Consider the following 21,077-nt stretch of genomic DNA (forward strand, 5'->3'; position numbering starts at 1 on the left):
GTATAAGAATCTGATTCCTTTTTAAAGCCAAAAAATACCCTCCATTGTATGAATATACCAATTTTGTTTATTCATCCATTGATGGACATTGGGTTGTTTCCAACTTTTGGCTATTGTGAATCACGCTGCTATCAACATTGGTGTACAAATATCTGGGTCCCTGCTTTCAATTCTTTTGGGTACACAGAAGTGGAATCACTGGATCATATGGCAGTTCTAGGTTTAATTTTTGAGAAATCACCATACTGTTTTCCACAGTACATGCATCATTTTACATCCCCCAGCAATGCACAAGGGTTCCAATTTCTCCATATCCTCACCAACACTTATTTTGTTTTTTAAATAATAGTTATCCTAATAAGTAAAGTGGTATCTCATTGTGGTTTCGATTTGCTTTCCCTAATGATTAGTGATGCTGAGCATCTTTTCATGTGCTTATTGGCCATTTGTTATCTTCTATGGAGAACTGTCTATTTACAAACTGAATACCAGTTTTAGGCAGGGAACTTCTCTTTATTTTTTAAGAGCTGAACAATCAAGTAAAAAAATCTATACAGCCTTCCAAATAGTACAACAGGGTACAATTCTAATTTATCTTCTTTCTTCTTAATAAGACTATGTCCAAGAGGTTGGCAGTGTATCTTTTTTCCTAGAACTATAACTCCTTTCCCATTTTACATAACTCACTACTTAAAAAAAGAGAATAATTTGCCATGTCAAATATTTTTTTAAGAAACCAATTATGTTAACAACTTTGCTCCGATTTCAGTAATAAAACCCCTGCATAAAAGCACCATGTCCCTTCCCTGCAAAAAAAAAAAACAAAAACCAAAAGCTCTCTTTTTTCTTATTAATATAAGATTAATTTTGAGAGCACTTGCCTTTAAATCAGAAATTGAGGGAATTTTTTCTTCCAGAAACATCTCACCAAGTTGCTCATCTGAATTAGCAACACATTCAATCAGCTCCTGCCGGTGGTCAGCTGCCGCCGCCCTGAATTCTGCTGGAATTTCCCCATATCGAACAACCTGACTAAAAGTAGAAATGTTTTATTTTGGTACTTTAAGAATATTCAGTTAAATTGTAAATCAACTATACTCCAATAAAGGTTAATTTAAAAAAAGAATATTCAATTAAACATATAAGCACCAATGAAAAAGATAAACTAATGGCCAAAATATTTTTTTAGATAAGAGCTCTGATATATTTGCGTTAAAATCACAAATAAGAAAAATGTGAATCTTTAAAATTCAGAATAGTGGGCAAAATACTTTAAACAAGCAAAGCAAACTGCTCAAGGTTGTACTACTAGTAAACAGATGAGCCATGATTCAAAGCTAAACTGACTCCAAAACCCATGAGTGCAGCTGACCTTTGAACAACACAGGTTTGAACTGCACAGGTCCACTTATACACGGATTTTTTTCAATAAACATGAAAAAATATATGTGTATAACATTGTATACAAAACTTGTATTGAAGTGGACAGCCTATCATTATATAGGAATAAGATAAGTGATATTTAATATGAAATTAATGTGTTAGTTTTCTGTTTTATAACTTTGCTTTCAAAGAATTATATCACCATACAGTGTGCCTTTCTCACATAATTAAAGAAACTGTGTATCATCACAAGTAATTTTTTTAAAAGTCACAATGCTTCCAATACTGTATTATGAATATGATTATATGATATGCCATAAAAAATTCTATAACGACTCATTCATTAGCATACAGACTAGGCTACTGCATTACATCAATTACACTAGGCTACCATAAAGCAACATAGCGCTGCTTCTTCCTTATCAATGTATGAATTGTTATACCTGTATATAAATATGAATTTCTCTTCATATCTTTTCATTTTTGATATCTAGTGTTAGTAATACATATAACATCTACAGTGCTTTGACTCATATAAGATTTTACTGATGTAGGTGTTACTTTCCATATTGATAAATAGAGTACAATACTATAAATGTATTTTCTCTTCCTTATGATTTTCTTTAACATTTTTTCTCTAGCTTACTTTATTGTAAGAATACAACATGTAACGTACAAAATATGTGTCAATCAACTGCGTTATAGGTAAGGCTTCCAGTCAACAGTAGGCTATTAGTAGTTAAGTTTTGGGGGAGTCAAAAGTTATACTTGGATTTTCAACTGCACGGGGGGATCAGCACCTCTAACCCCCACATTGTTCAATAGTCAACTGTACTTGAAAATTCTATTAACCAAATTAATCAGAATATCACAGTCGGGACTTCCCTGGTGGCGCCGTGGTTAAGAATCTGCCTGCCAATACAGGGGACACGGGTTCGAGCCCTGGTCTGGGAAGATCCCACATGCCGCAGAGCAACTAAGCCCATGAGCCACAACTACTGAGCCTGTGCTCTAGAGCCCACAAGCCACAACTACCGAAGCCTGCGCGCCTAGAGCCCGTGCTCCACAACAAGAGAAGCCACCACAATGAGAAGCCTGCACACCGCAAGGAAGAGTAGCCCCCACTCGCCACAACTAGAGAAAGCCCGCGTGCAGCAACAAAGACCCAATGTAGCCAAAAATAAATAAAATAAATTTATTAAAAACTCCATGTATCAGTTTTCATAATCTTTAAAAAAAAACAAAAGAAGAATATCACAGTCTCTGACAAGCAGGATTAGAGACTTGACTATTCCTTTTCATTAATAGCAATTTTTAACACAGAACACTCCATTCTGTAGTTTAAAAAAAAAAAAGGTTACTAATTATGACAGACTCTTCAACCTTGACCTCAGTTCTCCATCCCTCTAGGGGCCAGACAGGTAAGAGTCACAAATAAAATACAGAGAAATGGATATACTTGATATTTAGAAACATCAGTCTTAACATTTTAAAAGGATTTCTTTAAAAATGGAATCTAACGTCGAAAAATAACAAGCTTTTCAGAAAACACATTTCTGGGCGAAAAAAAAAGGGAAAAGAAGCCAATTGCAAATAATTGCAAGTAGTCAGAAAATAATTCTTATTGTCCTAAAGAATGCTCTTCAGAACTTAATTTCTTCCATTCTGGCAAGCTCCCTGCTTCTTAGTCTTTCACGTCAGAATCTTCCTTTCAAAATGTACATACCCAGTAGTCTAGGGCTGGGAAAGGGGGCAGGTATGTTAAGAAGTTCCACCTGGGCTTCCCTGGTGGCGCAGTGGTTGAGAGTCCACCTGCCGATGCAGGGGACATGGGTTCGTGACCCGGTCCGGGAAGATCCCACATGCTGCGGAGCAGCTAGGCCCTTGAGCCATGGCCGCTGAGCCTGCGCGTCCAGAGCCTGTGCTCCGCAACGGGAGAGGCCACAACAGTGAGAGGCCCGTGGTTCTGATGTACAACAATGTTTAAAAGCCTCTGCTTCAGTAGACAGAAACGTGTGCCCTGGTAATTCTGAGGAAGCAGATTTATTCATTTACTTAAAAATCTTTTCTGAGTCTCTATTTTGTACCAGACAGTTCTAGGGCTGGGTACACAGCAGCGAATAAACCTGATAAAAATCCTTGTCCCTTACATTCTAAGGAGTGAGAGATAAACTTTGTTGTCATTACTTAGTTGTCAAACAAAAGTAAGAGTGAGAAATGCCTTGTCCACTGAATAGGCTTGATCTTTTTCCCTACCTACAAGACAGTCGATAAGGATAAATTCTATATAGTTAACTGATCACAATGCCTTTCACCCACCTGCCAGACCAGCAATCTCAGTTCCATAGCAGAAAAAGGAAACCCCTAATAAAGGACCTTCGGAGAGAACTGCCAGGCTACTGGGTCCACGCTTCAGAACAAAGGTTCATTTATGACTCCCCAAATTGTCTAGAATAGTGCCATTCAAACTGTGGTCTGCAGACCTGAAACATCAGCACCACTTGGGAGCTTTCCAGAAATGCAAACTCCAGGCCCACCCTACAGCTACTGAATTAGAATCTCTAAAGGTGAATCCAGAGATTTATGTTTTAATAAGCTCTCTAGGTGACTTTTCTGAATGCCATGGTTTGATAACCACTGCGCAGTTACAATGCTTTGTATGCAAAGGTCTCTTCAAAAGTTGGTTGACAGACCAAAACCATTTCAAAAGTTACCAATTTGCTTTTAGTATTGCCTAAACCACATGTATACAAGTTTTAACTTCTTTTATATATTAATCTTTTTATTTTTGTAATCCCATGAAGTAGGTGGAGGAAATATTTATGATTCCTATTTTCTTCCCAGTTTTTATAATACCCAGAACATAGTAGCTGTTCCAGAAAAGTCTACAGAATGAAAGAATACATGGATGAATGCATGAACAAGTAGAAGAAGAGATATTACATCACTAGCCCAAGCTGAAGGTCTCCTTTCACCACACCGTGTATATCATAATGCAATATAAATATATCATCCAAAGAGTAACATACTCTCCCTTGGAATGAATACTAAGCAAAATGGGAAGTAACTAGGATTAAAAGCATTAAAACAAAATCATCTTAGAGGATATTCTTCCAGCCACATTTCAAAAAGAAGTTTATATTTAAAGCACTCATCCTTTTCCTTCTCTTTGATACTTTTTAAAATATAAGATTTTAATAGAATAGTATATTTTTAACACTTACCCAAAGTCTCCATCAAAATAGATGGCTCGTTCCTCAATAAGATCTATAATACCTTTAAAATCACCCTCCAAACCAATGGGTAATTGCACAAATGCTGCATTATGACTTAGTTTAGACCTGAAAAATAAAAATACATGTTTACCCCTTTTTTTCTCCCCAAATCCCTTTGAAATGACAAAATAAATATAAGAAGAAATCAATGGCAGATCTGTGGAACTGATCAGCAGGTCAGAGCGGAGGATACAAAAGCATTTGGGAACAGACTGACAGCCAAACTCACTGTGCTCAAGAAGCCTCAACCCTATTCGGGCAACAAAAAGAACTGTAAGATACGTATTTTCCCATCAGATCCCCAGAATACCCTGGATCAGAAACAGAAGAGGGGAAAACAGGTCATTGAGTGGTTGGCCAGAAAATTAAAGGATAGTGGGATAATTGTACCCACATCGCATTCTTGGATCAGCTGACTCTAGTGAAGCTGAGTATAGCTATCTGAAAAGGAAGTTCCTTAGGGGGAAAACCCTTAGAGTGGGTATTAAAGTCAGACACTCATCCTCGGCCTGTACCCTCAATCAGGCACAACCACCGAAGAGAAATCAGACTCACTGGCAGGGATTTACACTCAAGTAGAAATATGCTCTAGCTAACTATGCTCTAGATTCTAGGTACCCATCTATAACTATGGATAGATAACTAAGAACCACCAAATATCTGAAGGAAAGCAATAGCTTGCAAGAGAGGTGGGAGCTCAAGAAATGGTACTAACCTCCAAGGAGAAAGTTACTAGAAGAAAATAAAATGTAAAGATCTAAAAAGGAATTACCTCTATTAATAAAGATGTCACAATAAAAGGAAAGTTTATAGAAATTAACTACATAACTGCTGGGATCAAAAAGAACAAAAAACAGGCTAAATAAAAGAAGGGATGCAGATGAATACCAGATTAGTGAGCTGGAAGACTGACCTCAAAAATTCTCTCATAACCCAGTGAAAAATTAGAAGGAGACAGAAAGTATGAGAAAGTATGGTAGAAAAGTTAAGACACAGAGGCCAGATTCAGAAGTTTCAAGATCTGTTTAATGGGAGCTACAGAATGAGGTAACGGGTAAAAGGGAGTGGTGCAAAGAAAGAACCAAAGTAGTCAAATAAATGCTGAAACAGAATCTGCCTGGAATTCAGGAAAAAACTTGGTGCAAAGAGACCATCTATTGCCAACCACAAGTAAAATATAATTAGAAAAAAAAAGTGAAAACGTTTCGTTATCCCAAGTAAGTATTACAAATGCCCAATAAAGAAAAATTTCACTCCCATGTTCTCAAAAACATCACTTCCATCAGAGAGCACACAGCAATACTGTCAGTTAAAGTTCCTCAACACGGTATCTTCTGTCATCAGACACATCACTCTTAGTCTCTCCACTACCATAAACCTTACTGCCTACATCCATCAGCTCTGCCATGTGAAACTTGGGTAGGAACTCTACCGCTACATTTACACATCTACAAAAGGTGAAAAGTGAAACTCCGACTCTTTTCAAAGGCTGCGTGAAACACGCAGTATTGTGCAAAATGTAAAATCATATCAATACCACTGGGTTATGTCTGATTCAGAAAGGAAGTACTGCTGTTGTCTTAACAAATATGTTAACAAATAAAAGCAAGAGAATATAGCATACTAATTTAAGTCATTAATTAAAATTCCTCAAATGAAGGTTAAAATTGAAGATAATCCTCTAGCTTTGTCTAAATAAATGCACAGTACTTTTAGAATCTACCCTAGATTATAACTTCTCTAATTAGAGCAAAACACTACAAATTGCCAGATGGTTTTCTGAATTCACCTTCAATCTCCCTAAAATTTAAGTCATATTTCTTCCATTTTACAGAGAAAGTAGATGATGAAATCACATCACAAACCAAACTACGGACCTTAGTGTTCCATTTACTATAAGTCATACACATAGATGAATTTTTAAAAGGAAAAAAAATTTAAGGGGATAAAGCTTAATGACACTGAATTAGCTGTCCTTCTGGATGTGAGGTTTGTTATCCGGATCATCACCCCCGCTCTGTTCTAAGGTTCAGTACCTCATTTGCTGCAGGGCCCTGGCTGGGTTGGAGCCCATTCGGTCGAGTTTGTTAATGAAAGTTAGAAATGGAACACTGTAGCGCTTCATCTGACGATTAACAGTCATGGTCTGGCACTGCACCCCTCCAACGGCGCACAGAACAAGGATGGCACCGTCCAGCACCCTCAGGGCTCTTTCAACTTCTATTGTGAAGTCCACGTGCCCTAAATGAGACCGAGAACTGTGTCGGGGTCTTAAAAAGCAGTATGAATTTTTACAACATGTACAAGTAAAAGTTCTTCTATCTCTGATCATTACGTATGTCTTCTAAATAAAATATGAACTCCTTAAACCACCAATACTGTTCACTTACCATAAGGTTCAGGGGCTCAACAAAATCACTTCAAAAGATACTAGGGCATGGGCATCTTTGGAATCAGCTGCAACATGTAAAAGGCAAGAACATTCCTATTCACAATTTCTTTGCACTATTTTTCAAAGAAACCACTTAAAGATGAAGTATTCTAGGTCCCAAGTCAGATTTCTCTAATAGGGAATTCACAGTCACACTTTTGAGTATTATTTTATACTCAAAAATGAGCTAGATCATGGTAAAGAACTAAATATGCCACTGCCAAAACAAGCTGCAATAAAACCAAGAACTTAGCTCACCAGGAGTATCTATAATGTTGATATTGACATCTTTCCACATGGTATAGGTGGCCGCTGACTGAATAGTGATTCCTCTTTGTCTTTCTAGTTCCATGGAATCCATGACAGCACCAACTCCATCTTTACCTTTTACCTAAACACAAGCACAGCAATTCAGATTTCTCTGTCCCTGCATTGCAAGAAGGAAAGAAATCTTCACAGATGGAACCAGAACACAGATAGTTAACTGATGCAATTTTCAGAGAAACCGAATTGTCAAACCATATCATCTCATAGAGTGGAAAATTGATTACAGGTTTTGCCCTCTATTAACCCTAACCCTTTTTTCATTGCCATTTTTAGCAGCTGCTACCACTGAGCATTACCTGGTCTTAGAGCCATCCTTGCTCCCTCTGCACTGTTCCTGCCCACCAGCCCCGTGTTAGTCTGTGAGCAGATATGCAGAGAAGAGATTTTTCCCTGCTGTATTTCTTGTGGACTTTGAGGTCTGGGTGGGAAGAATTCAGCTTTTAAAGTCTGTGATTTAATGAGATGATCTTCATCTGAAGTAACATTTTTAAGTGGAGAGTTGAATTACTCAATAATATGTAATGTCTTCAGGAGAGTTTCAAGATTTTCTAAAATAATTCTTTCCTGACATATGTATTTTTTAACTATTAAACTCATTTTAAACCCTTTTTCCACTTAACATTATAAACATCTCTCTATAACATTTAAAAGTATGTAAACATTATTTTAATGGCTGCTTAAGGGTACATCATACTGACTTAACATTCTTAAAAAACAGCCTACTCAGTATACCCACAGTGATGGTCTCTAGAAAGATTCCTCAGAGCAACATTTCAAGCCAACCTGATCTATCCATTTTGTGACTCTGATTAAAGATCCACTGTTACCATTCTTTTAATCTTTCAGGTTTGTAAAGTTTCTTAAATCCTTATATAACAATTAAAACCAAGGTCAAACTAATGGCATCAACCATGAACCACATACCTCATGCATTTTTGCAATTCTGCCAGTGTAGTAAAGCACTCGTTCTGTTAATGTAGTTTTCCCAGAATCAATGTGAGCTGAGATTCCAATATTTCGTATCTTTTCATTAGGTATCACCCCTGATGAATACCATCGGCAAATCTTCCAATTAGCCTGAAAAAATAAGAGAGCTCAATTCAATGCACTTTTCATGAGGAAACAGTGGATAATTAGAAAGGGTTTAGTGGACATCTTTCCTCCAAGAAATCTCAATGGACACAAAACGTCATATGTGATTGTCTGAAAAGGCAAAAGAAGGAATGTCTCAACCTGAAACTCCTGTAACCAAAGAAGAGGCTGCAAGACAGAAGAGAAAAGACATACTCTTAAAAATAAATAAATAAGTCAGAAAAGATATATTCAAATTAATTAATTAAATAAATAAAAGGGAACAGATACTTTTACCGGATGGCACAAGTTTGAAAATATACACTGGGGCTGATAAAATCAGAAAAACTGCTCCCAACAACTACTTTAAAAGGAAATACAGTTTTTACTCTAAATTTTACTTTGGTTTTTTCCCCCTTCCTCCTTACTGTAGTTCACAGCTAGCAAGGAAGTTTGAGGACTTATATGCTCTATGCAGTGGTGCCAATAGCTTCAAGGCAGCCCACAAAAGGTCTCCAATTCCTTTCCATCCCCAAACAATTAGTAACATTAAAACAACAACAACAACTTTATTTTACTCTGGTGGTGATGGGGAATCCTGCATTTATGGAAACAAGACACCATATAAATCTCTCTATATAGGACTGCCCATCCAAAATGCACTGCAGCCACTTCTGGGAAAAAGGAAGAACTTGGAAAACCTGGGTAAAATGGAATCTGGGTGATCGGCACTTGGTTGATTAAATCCCACGGATATCAGCGAGCAAAGCAAAGGAGGTTTGCATGACAGGAAAGGCTCAACTCCTACCTAATCCTAGTCCACTCTGCGCTCCCCGCGCCCCGCACAAAAGGCAGACACAGAACCAAAGAAAGGTACTGGGAGGGTCGGGCTCCGAATCAAACAACCCAGGGTCAGCTGAAAGAGGGATCAGTCAGGCCAACGACACTCTGTAATGAAAAGAGCACGGCATAACGAGTCAGAAGCCCTGGATTCGAGCCCTAGACACACTAATTTTTCTCGAGTGAAGGTTGTCTCGACCTTCACTCCAGTCACCTCTCCTCTCTAAGTTATACCAAAAATAAGAGGCTTAACCGTAAATCGGAGGCCGCCGAACCTCCGAGCGCACCGAGACGCTGCTCATTAATAACCAGCAGCTGTGCAGATACCGAGGGGCTTTTCAGCGCTGAGGTCGACAGCTCACATTCGGAGCTGTCAGTAAGGAGGTGCCAGGCAGGGTAGGAGTGTCACTTCCTCCCTGGCTCCGGACACACCGCAAGGTCCCGGGAGAGTCCGTGGTGCGGTGTCGCCCCGCCGGACTCCACTACCTGCTTCCATTGCCAGCACAGGGCGGCGGGGACCCGCGGGAGCGGCTGGCTCTCCACAGCCGCGGCGGCGGCGGCGGCGGCGGCGGTTCCCAGCAGCCTCATGGCTAGCGCAGAACAGACGCGAAGTTCCCGCAGCTCCGGCTCTGCCCGGCAACCAGCACCACTACCACAGGCGTTCAGAGGCACGCCGGCAACCAGTGCCGGAAAAGAACTTCACGTGCGAAGGATGAGAGGGCGGGGAGAAAAAATAGAGAGAGGGAGAAGCTTCCGGTTCTCAGAGCCGAGCAGCACCCTCCGCTGCCAGGATGCCCTCTGCCGACTAGGAAGAGGAAGTGCAGTCACTTTGCGGAGCTAATCAGGGTTTTGGCACGCTACCAGAAAGATGCAGCCTTTAAACGTGGTTGTTTTCCCCATACAGCAGAGTGCAGAGACGTTTATAATAGAATTTACGTTAAAAAAAAATGCAAAATTGTTATCTATGCTACTACAGAAATATGAAAAAATAATTGATCTATAGGATGACCTGTAAAGAACGTGGAAAAATAATGATCTACAAGTGCTTTTTCTCCTTTCAAAATGTTCCGCCTTTGTTCTATGTTAAACATTATATGTCCAGTCCATATAGAAGACAGCATCCTTGAGGATTCCACTTGGATCTCTTAGAGGCATCTCGAACTTAATATGTCCAAAAAGGAGCTAATGATCTTCCACCAAAACCTTCTTCTGCAGTCTTCATCCGATAAATGGAAACTCCGTTCTTCGAGTTGCCCAGACCAAAAATGTCACTTTGAACCACTCTTTGACTCTGCTGGTCTAGTCTGTCAGCATATGCTATGGGAACTACGTTCAAAAATAGATTCAGAATCGGCAGCTTCTCTCCACCTCTCAAAGCGCTGCTATCTCGAGGGAATTACTGTAATAGCCTAACTGACCTTACTGCTTCTGCCCTGCGACTGCTCAGTCTATTCCCAGCACAGTAACTAAAGGGATCCTTTTAAGCCTGGCCATGTCATTTTTCTACTGAAATCACTCAACTAGTGAATTCACTGTTGCTGTCATCTCTACTTTTGTGTAGGCTTGAAATTTTTCATAACTAATTTTTTTAATCTGAAATTTTTAATGACCTTAAAAATTTTAATAAATTAAAAAAAAATTAACCTTCAGAATAAGCACCTACATTACAAGGTCTTGCTTGAGCAGCCACACCAGTGTAACTCTACTTCACTTGCTCATTTTCCTCCAGACACATTGGCCTCCTTGCTGATCCTCACATGACCAGAGCCTGTGCTCTCCTCTGGATACCAGCATGGCTCTTTCCCTTACCTTCTTCTCTCTGTTCAAATATCCTCTATCAGTGAGGTGTTCCCTGACCAACTCTTCTAAAACAGCAAGCTCTTCCCTATGTTCCTGCACTACTTCATTTTCCTTCAGAGCTCTTCTTAGATACACCCAGACATTTTACATAGCTGTCTGTTGTCTGACTCTCCCAATGAGAATGTAAGTTCCACAAGGATAGTGATTTGGTTTTGTTAATTGCTGTACCCCCTGCTGTGCTAGGTGCTCAATAAATATTTGTTAAATGAATAAATGGAAATCAGAGTAAATTACAGGATACAAGGAAAGAAAAACCAGAGATTCAATGATGAATTTTGTACTTATTTTTTGTATATCATCCATGTATTAATTTTTAGTAAAGGATTTACTTTGATGAATCAATCCATTAATGTTGAATACTTTTAAGTAAACTTTTTTATTTGTAGGCTTTCAAAAATTTAGTCTTTATAAGCCTGTGTATTTGTTTAAAATATGTAAATTAAATAATAATTACGTAAATAGTAATAACATTAAGGTTTTACTTTAATTTTAAGATATAATTACGTTAAATAAAAAAGTGTATCTGGGGCTTCCCTGGTGGCGCAGTGGTTGAGAGTCCGCCTGCCGATGCAGGGGACACGGGTTCGTGCCCTGGTCCGGGAAGATCCCACATGCTGCGGAGCAGCTGGGCCCGTGAGCCATGGCCGCTGAGCCTGCGCGTCTGGAGCCTGTGCTCCGTAACGGGAGAGGCCACAACAGGGAGAGGCCCGCGTACCGAAAAAAAAAAAAAAAGTGTATCTGTTACTTTTGAAATTACTTTAACAAACTAAGTTTCCTGAAGTAAAAATTCATACTCATTGTCCTCTGTGTGTGTATATATATATTCATATTTTTCTGTAATTATTATACCAAGTATATTCTTAATTATTTTTATTAATCACCACTTTTAACCAAAGTAATAAACTTGTTTTCTCCGCAGAGGAAACTAGAGGACAAAAGGCCAAGAACTGTCTAGCTAAATTTTTATATGGGTACACATTATAGATTACTTCTGTTAGGTTTTAAAGTGGCAAAATACACATACATTATATCATTCAAACCAGTTACACATTCTATTAATTCATAGTCATTTTATAACTTTGCCATAACTTTGCCAGTTATATGTTATAACTTTTATATCTTATCTTTATAAGAATAAAGATAAATTCAGTGAAGGTCCTGATTCACTGCAGTAAGGGTCTAGGTCAAACCTCAGTAGAATCTCCAAATTGCCCGAGCCTGACTAGCCTAAGACCATCATTGCCTTAGTCCATTCAGGCAGCTATAACAAAAATACCATAGATGGGGTGACTTGTAAACAACAGAAATTTATTTCTCATAGATCTGCAAGGTGGGATCAAGATCAAGGTTCCAGGAGATTCAGTGTCTGATGTGTCCCACATCCTGGTTCATAGGCAGCCAACTTCTCACTGTGTGGGCACAAGGCAGAAAGGGTGGAGGAGCTCTCTAGGGTCCCTTTTACAAAGGCATTAATCCCATTCATGAGGGCTCTACCCTCATAACCTAATCACCTCCCAAAGGCACCACCTCCAAACACCATCACATTGCCACACGTAGGGCACCATCTGATACCAATGTGCTCCTGCCACTGCCCTGTAACAATAAAAGATAATGAAGTCCTAAAGATAAATAATGAAAACCTGTCACTGAGACTGAAAGTTACCAGGAAAATCACTAAAGTAGCAAGGAGCCTAAGTTTTCAACTTGGACTTATTGTCAAGGCCACATTCACAAAATAGTTAACATCCTTACATTCCCCAAAGACCCAGCGTTCCAGAAAGATCAGTGGTTGTCAATAAAGAAAAAATAACATGTGAACTACAAGCTATGGCGAGCCTTCTTTTTTATACTAGTTGACTTCAGAATGAAGATAAAAATAAATTCTGAAAAAAGTTAATTTCAGCATCGTGTGAACATAAAGAATTAACATTTAATCTCCAGATGTCACATATTTTGTAAGTGGCCCCTTAGGAAGCACTGTGGCGTAGGAGGAAATATATATCTAATTCAATTTTAATTTGATTTCTACGGTAAACAAATTGAGATGAAAAAAGCATCTATGAATTCTCTGTTATATGATGCATAGAAGTTATACTGTTTTAAGTACAATTATTTATTAAAATGTGTTTTCATATTTGAATATAATGATTCAAGTTAACTTCAGTGTAATAATTCAGGCAAAAGGAGAATAATTACACTGTCTACCGGGATTTTGCTCTGTCTAGGGAATTTATGCAGAAGTGTTATTTCAAATGGATGCCTTATGATAACTTCCCAGTATGTAATAGTATGTTATTAGTATACTAAATTATCCATAAGAGGAAAATTTTAACATCTTTAATACTTGCTCAATTGCTTTCCATTATAAAAAATGAATTGACACATATGCATCTTATTTTAGTGACTAATTAAAGGCACGAAACACTGACTAGTAAAATGAACAGGATATGATATAGAAAATTAGATGAGTATAAGCACAATCACACAATTCTACTTCCAAAATTTAAAAGGGAAGATATTAGGATTATATAGAGTGATAATCGATTCTGTTTTTCCCCCCTTGAAACAACAAAAACTTAAAAGTTAAGATTATATATTCTCACAAACTTCATGCCTAACTTTATAAAAACAGATTAATGCTCACATTCTAGAATGAAAAAAACCCAAGAGCTGAATTTTTAAATAGTATACTTAAAAAGGGAACAATTGAATTATTAAGTACCTTGCTCAAACACACTTCGCCTGTCTAAGAAATTTTGAGACAATCAATCATTCAGGTTTGCAGAATACCAAATGCATTTTTCTAAATGTCACAAAAAGGCCGAGCAGAGTTTCTCCAAGGACACTGCAACTTTAGAATGTTAACCGTGGAGATAGATTAAGCTGTCTGTGAGAAAGGAGAACAGAAATATGCTACCTTAAGATGTTAAAGAGAAAGGTCAATATAAAGTCTGTCGAATGTTGAAAATGTAACACAGAACAAAAAAAGAATACACTGTATAAAGAAACGATAAGAAAATTCATGTATATTAACAATTTAAAATCTCTTTGAAAAGGAACTATTTGATTATTCTTTATGTTCTTTATCAAAACAATAACTAATTTTTTGTAAAAGAGTACTAGTATAGTTTTGCTTTATTTAAAAAAATTCTTGGGCTTCCCTGGTGGCACAGTGGTTGAGAGTCTGCCTGCCGATGCAGGGGACACAGGTTTGTGCCCCGGTCCAGGAAGATCCCACCTGCCGCGGAGCGGCTGGGCCCGTGAGCCATGGCCGCTGAGCCTGCGCGTCCGGAGCCTGTGCTCCACAACGGGAGAGGCCACAGCAGTGAGAGGCCCGCATACAGCAAAAAAGAAAAAAAAAATCTTTAAGCTAGCTGGCTACATAACACATTATAAAATTTGAGCTAAATAATTTTAACCTTTGTTAACATCACCTTATTATAGTGTTAGTAAAAACTGAGACTATTTTTTTACAGTTTATTCTTTTAACTAATTTTATATGATAGAACAGCTAACTGTACATTCAATCTTGAATATATAGGGGAATACAGAGCCAATAGGAAAATAATTGTGAAAGCAAAATCAGCATGTGTTATGTTTTAAAGAGTGTTATAGAATGTTTAACAGCTTGCACTATTGAACATTAAAGTTTTATTCCTAAAGTAGGGACAACATAAAGCTAGCACTTCCAAGGAAATCCAGAAGAAAGTTGCTAAGAACACAGTGTTGATTTAATAACAAGCAATTGGTCTTAGGTGTATTACTCAGCACCATTACTTTCTCTGTTCAAACAACCAAAACTAAGCAAATCAAGTGCAATGCTATTTATTTTTTGTTGATTTTCACAGGTGATCCTTTGATGTTGAGTTTGTCCACATAAACATTTGATCTTCTTCCACGTTCAATGGCTGGACTTTGATGCAGTTTCTCCCTGAGAAATATACATGTGAACATTAATACCATTTTTTAAATGGTCATTAAAAAAATCAATACAAACATGATACAGACCACTGTAATTTAAGGTGAGTTTTATCTTAAAGGTTCCTTAATAGCTTTGAAAAACATATGGCAGAGTATTTCACTTAACATTTTAGAAAGCAACAGCTGCTTTCCTGAGATAGATTTAACTGTTTACCGTTGAACCATGCTGTCCAACATGGTAGCCACTAGCCACATCGTTTACATTTAAATTAATTAAAATAAAATAAAATTTAAAAATTAAGTTCCTCAGCTGCATTGTTTACATTCCAAGTGTGATTCAATAGCCACATGGGGCTACTGGCTACCATATTGGACAGTACAGATGCCTAACATTTTCGTCATTGCAAAAAATCATTTCAGAAAGTTCTATTGGACAGTGCTGGTTTACAGAAAATGCCACTGATAGGCCATAAATTTATAGATCATCTATAAAGAGCATGCTTTTCTCTAACTGGGACCTGGATTTCATAGTCAAACTTAGCACTGTTAGGTTTTTATCAATAAACTTTTCAAAGTGAGACAAATATTATCTAAAATTAATATGAGAGCAAGATTTATAAAGAAAACATTGGGGCTCTAAATTCCTAAACAAGTATTTTAAAATAAAAGATGCTAGCACATGAAATTCTGCACAAGTCTTCTAATTTACTTGGTACCCACTTGTCGACCGTTGGTTCTGGGAAGGCTTCCACCTTCTGCAGCAATTCTCCACTCTCTTAGAGCCTAGAACAGATTTCTGTTTTCAGGCCAGCTGAGCCCTCTCTCTCTCGAGTCTAATTTTCAATAGGATTTAGGTAGTGTTTTCAATTGTTCCCCCAGAGTATCAAATAAAATTGTAACTCTAGAATATATACTAAATGTGTCAAAATCTCTATAATCTCTATAAAAGTGTGGTATTAGCACGTTCATATTTCGCAGCTATTCCAAACGGTAATTCCAAAGGAGGCTAAAGTTTTTGCAAAACTCTTCCAAAATATTTGATATCTAATACAGATACTGTTACATATTATACAAGGGTCTAAAAACCTTTTTACCATTAAATGCTCAATTTTGACTTGTTAGGGAAGTTTTGTTCAGCCTTTTAGCTACAGTTCCTCTCCCCTTACCATATCCCTAAACACCAGTATCTTTACCTGGTACAAAATGTATGACTCCTACTCTATCCAGATGAAAATCTGTTTCACAAGAATAACTGCATTATAGTATATTGCTTTACCTTAGGAGGATTTTAGCCCCATTGTCTAAAGCATAATTTGCTAGTGAGGTACTAGTCATATAATCCTAAAATACTATTGGTTTTCAGATACAAATTTAAATTTGTGTTGGAATACTCAGAAATAATATAAAGTTATTACATCTTTCACAAAAGATATTATTGATACAAACAACTTGGATGTTAATCAAAACTTCCCGATAACAGAGGTAAAATTACATAACTTCTCTTCTAATTTGTCTTTAAAAAACACAGCTTAGTTTAGAAATAACTTTTACCTTCTTTTAAGTTCTCGGGATCCTGAATTCTCATGACCAACGCTTCGCATCCTAGAGTTTTCTAGATTGTGCCATTGTCCCCTTGGTTGGTACTTCAGAACCTCATTTTGCCACTCATCATCAAAAGCATGAGCATCACCTACATCCAATATCAAAATAAAGGGGTAAGTATTAAGGTATCAGCTGTCAGTAATTGCCTTGCTCCCCACACATTTCACTCTAGCCTGGTGTTTCCATCAGCCTAACCTTAAAGTAGAAGCAGGAAACTGCTTCAAATAAAAAGGTCTTTGACTCAGAGTAATATTTCCTTTTCTCTTTGTTCCTCTCCTATTCCTGTTGATAATTTGGTTATGGATGATCTGGTTTTTCACACACCTGCCTGGATATCACATTACTTATCCAATGGACCCCATGACCCAGCGACACTAACAGGCTTTCTTCCTGGGTCATCTCATGGTGATGCTACTCTTCCTCTTACTGGGAGGACACTCCTCCTGTGCCTAGCACTTCCTGTCCTCAGTTTGGCCTCACAAGCTTCTTTTTCAATTTCCTGAGACAGATTACTCATCTGACAGTTCATGTTGTTATGAAGTAGGTAATCTAAATTCCATAATAACAAAAAGTAAATGATAATACGTGTTCTTTCAGATTGCCTTTATAATAATGTGTTACTTTACTAAAATTTTCTTCAGTATGTTCATTATTGTGAAGTACTCTGTATATATTTAAATATGGCCAAATTACAAAGGTTAAAATTAAAGAGAGGTTAAGATGTTGTGGCTTCCATCTCATTGCATAAGAATAATTTTATCCAGCTCCAAGAGAATTTTTTTCTAAAATCATATAATTTAAACCCTTTACTATGATAAAACATTTTTATTCAAAATACTTTCTAAAAACAGGAAATGAATACAGCTTAAAAACTATAATGAAAAAAGTTAGGAAGTCTTAAATGAGTTGAAGAATGAATATAAAATCTAAGAAATGGAAAGATTTGCTTGATATATATGTGATTTATTATCTAACAACACCAGAAATTTAAATCTTATCTATACAAAAGCCTAAGTGCTCCACAATACAGAATAGTTGAAATAAATTATGGCCAATTCATGATAAAACTTTTAGGTAACCATCTAGGATGTTTCTGAAAAGTAACATCATAGGTGACTGTTCACAATTATAGTGGGGAATTAAAATAAGCACAATATAAACTATATAGATAGTAAAATACAAATTCTGAAAAACAGTATGTGTGATTGTATGTTTATATATATCAATACATAAAACTATTAGGAAGAAATACACTAAAACATTAATAGTAGTTATTTGGGGTTGGAGTTATGAATAATTTTAATTTTCTTTATACTTTTTTATACTTTTCGAATGTACTTCTTTGATATCAGAAATAAATAAAAACTCGATTTCCTACTGATAGTCTTACTAAAAAACAATTCAAAAGATTCCATTTTCCAAGTATAAAATAAAAAAATAAATGATACTCCACATTAACAAAAATCACTATAAAAAACAGATCTACAATGAAACACTGAAACCACAATTTTATTACTATTTTGATAACATATTCTCTACATTTACAATTCATAAACTGTCTGAAACATCATATAAAATGTTTCTATAAAAAATATTCACCAAGTTCTATGGGTACAGCTGCTATTTTAACTTTGAGAGGAAGAATGCTATTTTCTCTGATAACTTACTTTCATTCATATTGATGAACTCTTGATTGACCTCTTCATCTCCAGTCTTCTTGTTCTTTGACTTTTTAATGACATGAGCTCGGTCACGGAGGTGATGACCAACAGCCATTTTTTCTAGTCCACTCTCAGAATCTCTCAGTGCTCTCCTAGTTTCCTTTACCTGTGAAAATGATGAAAATAAAAATTAGTTATTATTTAAATAAATATAGACTATAAACTCCTCAGAACCTGTTTACCTATAGAGGTAAGAATATAAATCTACTGCTCTAAAAATAATGGGTACTCAGTTCCACTACCAACTTGTAGTAAAATTATGGTAATAGTTCTCTGATATTTCCTGAACTGCTTACAATTAAAATGTCTAGGACAAACAGAACCAATATAATTATTAAAACAAAGGATAACTTAATTATATTAAACTTAGTGCCTTCAACACTGTCCTTGACAATTAATAGATGGGAGTACATACTAGCATTCCTACAAGAAAGGGCAACTAATTATTCAGCACTCGTGAAATGACTTATATATTCTATTTTCATTTAAGTCACCCATTAGACAGGCAAACCCAAATTTTCTTTACTATAAGTACTAACAAGGAAGTGGAGAAATGGGAACTCATACCAAAGTCTGTGGGAGCTAATCGTCTCAATCACTGTGTGATAATAACTTGGTGATTTCTAGGTAAGGATGAAGACACACGTCTCCTCCGATCCAACAATAGCATTCCTAGCTCTTTTGCACGAGCAGACAGGTATAAAGATGAATAGGTGAAAAATTATAAACACCTTAATATCTATCAATAGAAAAATAGATTAAAAAACTGTGGTATAGGGCTTCCCTGGTGGCGCAGTCGTTGGGAGTCCGCCTGCTGACGCAGGGGACATGGGTTCGTGCCCCGATCCGGGAGGATCCCACATGCCGTGGAGCGGCTAGGCCCGTGAGCCATGGCCGCTGAGCCTGCGCATCCGGAGCCTGTCCACAACAGGAGAGGCCACAACAGTGAGAGGCCCGCGTACCGCAAACAAAACAAAACAAAACAAAAAAAACTGTGGTATATTCATATTTTAGACATTTATATAGAAGTTAAAATAAGAAATCAGAGCTACACATATCAACTTGAATAAATCTCAGAAGCAATTACTGAGCAAAGTCAAGCTGCAGAGGACACGTGCAGTATGAAACCATTTATACAAAGTTTAGAAACCTGTAAAATAATTCACTGTATTGTATATGAAGCATACATAAGTAATAAAATTATAAAAGCATGCATGAAAATGATAAATTCCAGGTACAGGCATACCTTAGAGATACTGCGGGATCTGTTCTGGACCACCGCAATGAAGGGAATATTGCAATAAAGTGAGTCACATGATTCTTTTGGTTTCTCAGTACACATAAAAGTTATGTTTATACTATACTGTAGTTATTAAGTGTGCAGTAGCATTATGTCTAAAAATGCAATGTACATACCTTAATTTAAAAACACTGTATTGCTAAAAATTGCTATCATCTGACAACACAGGGTTGCCACAAACCTTTAGTTTGTTAAAAACACAATTTATCTGTGAAGTGCAATAAAGTGAAGCCCAATAAAACGAGGTATGCCTGTATAAGAAAATGGTTGTCTTTGGGGGACAGAGAAAGGGAAAAGGAGGAGGAGGGAGGAGTATATTGGAAGCTTTAACTGAATCTGTAACATCTTTGCTTAAAAAGGAAGCAAAATAAGAGACAACTTAAATAGAGAAAAGTGTTAATGATTTGACTAAACTGGATTGAAGGAGTATGGGGTACTTATATTATTCTCTATGTCCTTTCTGTATACTTGAAATATTTTATGAGTTAAAAAATTCATTTACTTCAAATAGAAACTAAAAGTAGACATTTATTTCATGAAACAAAGACTTCTTATAGTGTCTACTTACTTTGTCAACATGTAAAGCTAATAAACATCCGTGGATATTAACATGAAAAAAGGCACCTGGGGCAGGGATGGAGGTAGGTGGGGGAGACAAAGAATGCCTCAAAATAAATACATAAATACAGTTAGTTTTATTGCTTTTCACACTGACCTGTGTTTTCTCCCCCCATCCCTTCCCCTGACCAGTACCAGGTCAAATTTTAATAGTTAAAATTTGATATAGGTGATCTATGATTCCACAACTTTATGAAGTTCCAAGAAAATACTTACTCCTCCTGGAGCCCTGCGGGTTTGAGTTGAGGCCTGGAAAACCTTTGGTGGTTCATCTCCTACTTTGGAATAAGTCATAACTGAGGAAGAACTAAACGAATGTCCATTTGGATCCGTTGAAAGGTGACCCTAGAGGTAAATATAAATTGTAAATCCAGTGAGTTCAGTCAAATACGAAGAAATAATGTCAAAGGATTCAAATAAAGTAACAACACTAGCTAGAAGTTCTACTAAAGATAGTATATATGATCAGTATGATGTCCAAATGGTACCCCCATGAAGGCCCTAACCTCCTTCCATTTTAGGTACCAATTCACACTCTCCTTGTAAGGAATAATAAATAATAAGTGATTCATTTAGAAATCCTCAAATCTTTGAGGTCAAAGACTTGTAGCTTAAATTTATAGATGCCGTACCCTGAAGCATGTAATACTTTTATAGTCAGTGGTTGACTTTTGTGTGCAATTTTGCCAATGTTGAGCCAATCAGCCATATGCCAAGAAGTTTTATAC

The 21,077-nt window shown here is 36.9% G+C and overlaps 2 protein-coding genes across 4 annotated transcripts in view; both read right to left on the minus strand.

The window, feature by feature from the left end:
* Nucleotides 1-10,050, minus strand: part of GFM1 (G elongation factor mitochondrial 1) — a 46,428-nt gene extending 36,378 nt beyond the window's left edge. For 2 of the 3 annotated variants that reach the window (XM_089910040.1, XM_022573482.2), the window contains exons 1-6: nt 9,814-10,050; nt 8,341-8,493; nt 7,348-7,480; nt 6,695-6,899; nt 4,608-4,724; nt 882-1,032 (exon numbers count right to left, since the gene is read on the minus strand). In XM_089910040.1, the coding sequence (XP_089766166.1) occupies nt 882-1,032; nt 4,608-4,724; nt 6,695-6,899; nt 7,348-7,480; nt 8,341-8,493; nt 9,814-9,915 (861 nt within the window). In that variant the 5' untranslated portion in view covers nt 9,916-10,050. The other variant, XM_089910041.1, reaches the window with a different exon arrangement.
* A 1,842-nt stretch (nt 10,051-11,892) lies between these two features.
* MLF1 (myeloid leukemia factor 1) overlaps nt 11,893-21,077 on the minus strand; it is a 37,981-nt gene continuing 28,796 nt past the window's right edge. The window contains exons 4-7 of the mRNA XM_030760959.2: nt 20,566-20,694; nt 18,378-18,537; nt 16,660-16,798; nt 11,893-15,118 (exon numbers count right to left, since the gene is read on the minus strand). Of these exons, the coding sequence (XP_030616819.2) occupies nt 15,013-15,118; nt 16,660-16,798; nt 18,378-18,537; nt 20,566-20,694 (534 nt within the window). The 3' untranslated portion in view covers nt 11,893-15,012. The remainder of the gene's footprint in view (nt 15,119-16,659; nt 16,799-18,377; nt 18,538-20,565; nt 20,695-21,077) is intronic.

The sequence above is a fragment of the Delphinapterus leucas genome, chromosome 4 (genome assembly GCF_059928025.1).
Source record: "Delphinapterus leucas isolate spDelLeu-1000000601 "Yukka" chromosome 4, BTC_Dleu_Yukka2, whole genome shotgun sequence".
NCBI lineage: Eukaryota > Metazoa > Chordata > Mammalia > Artiodactyla > Monodontidae > Delphinapterus > Delphinapterus leucas.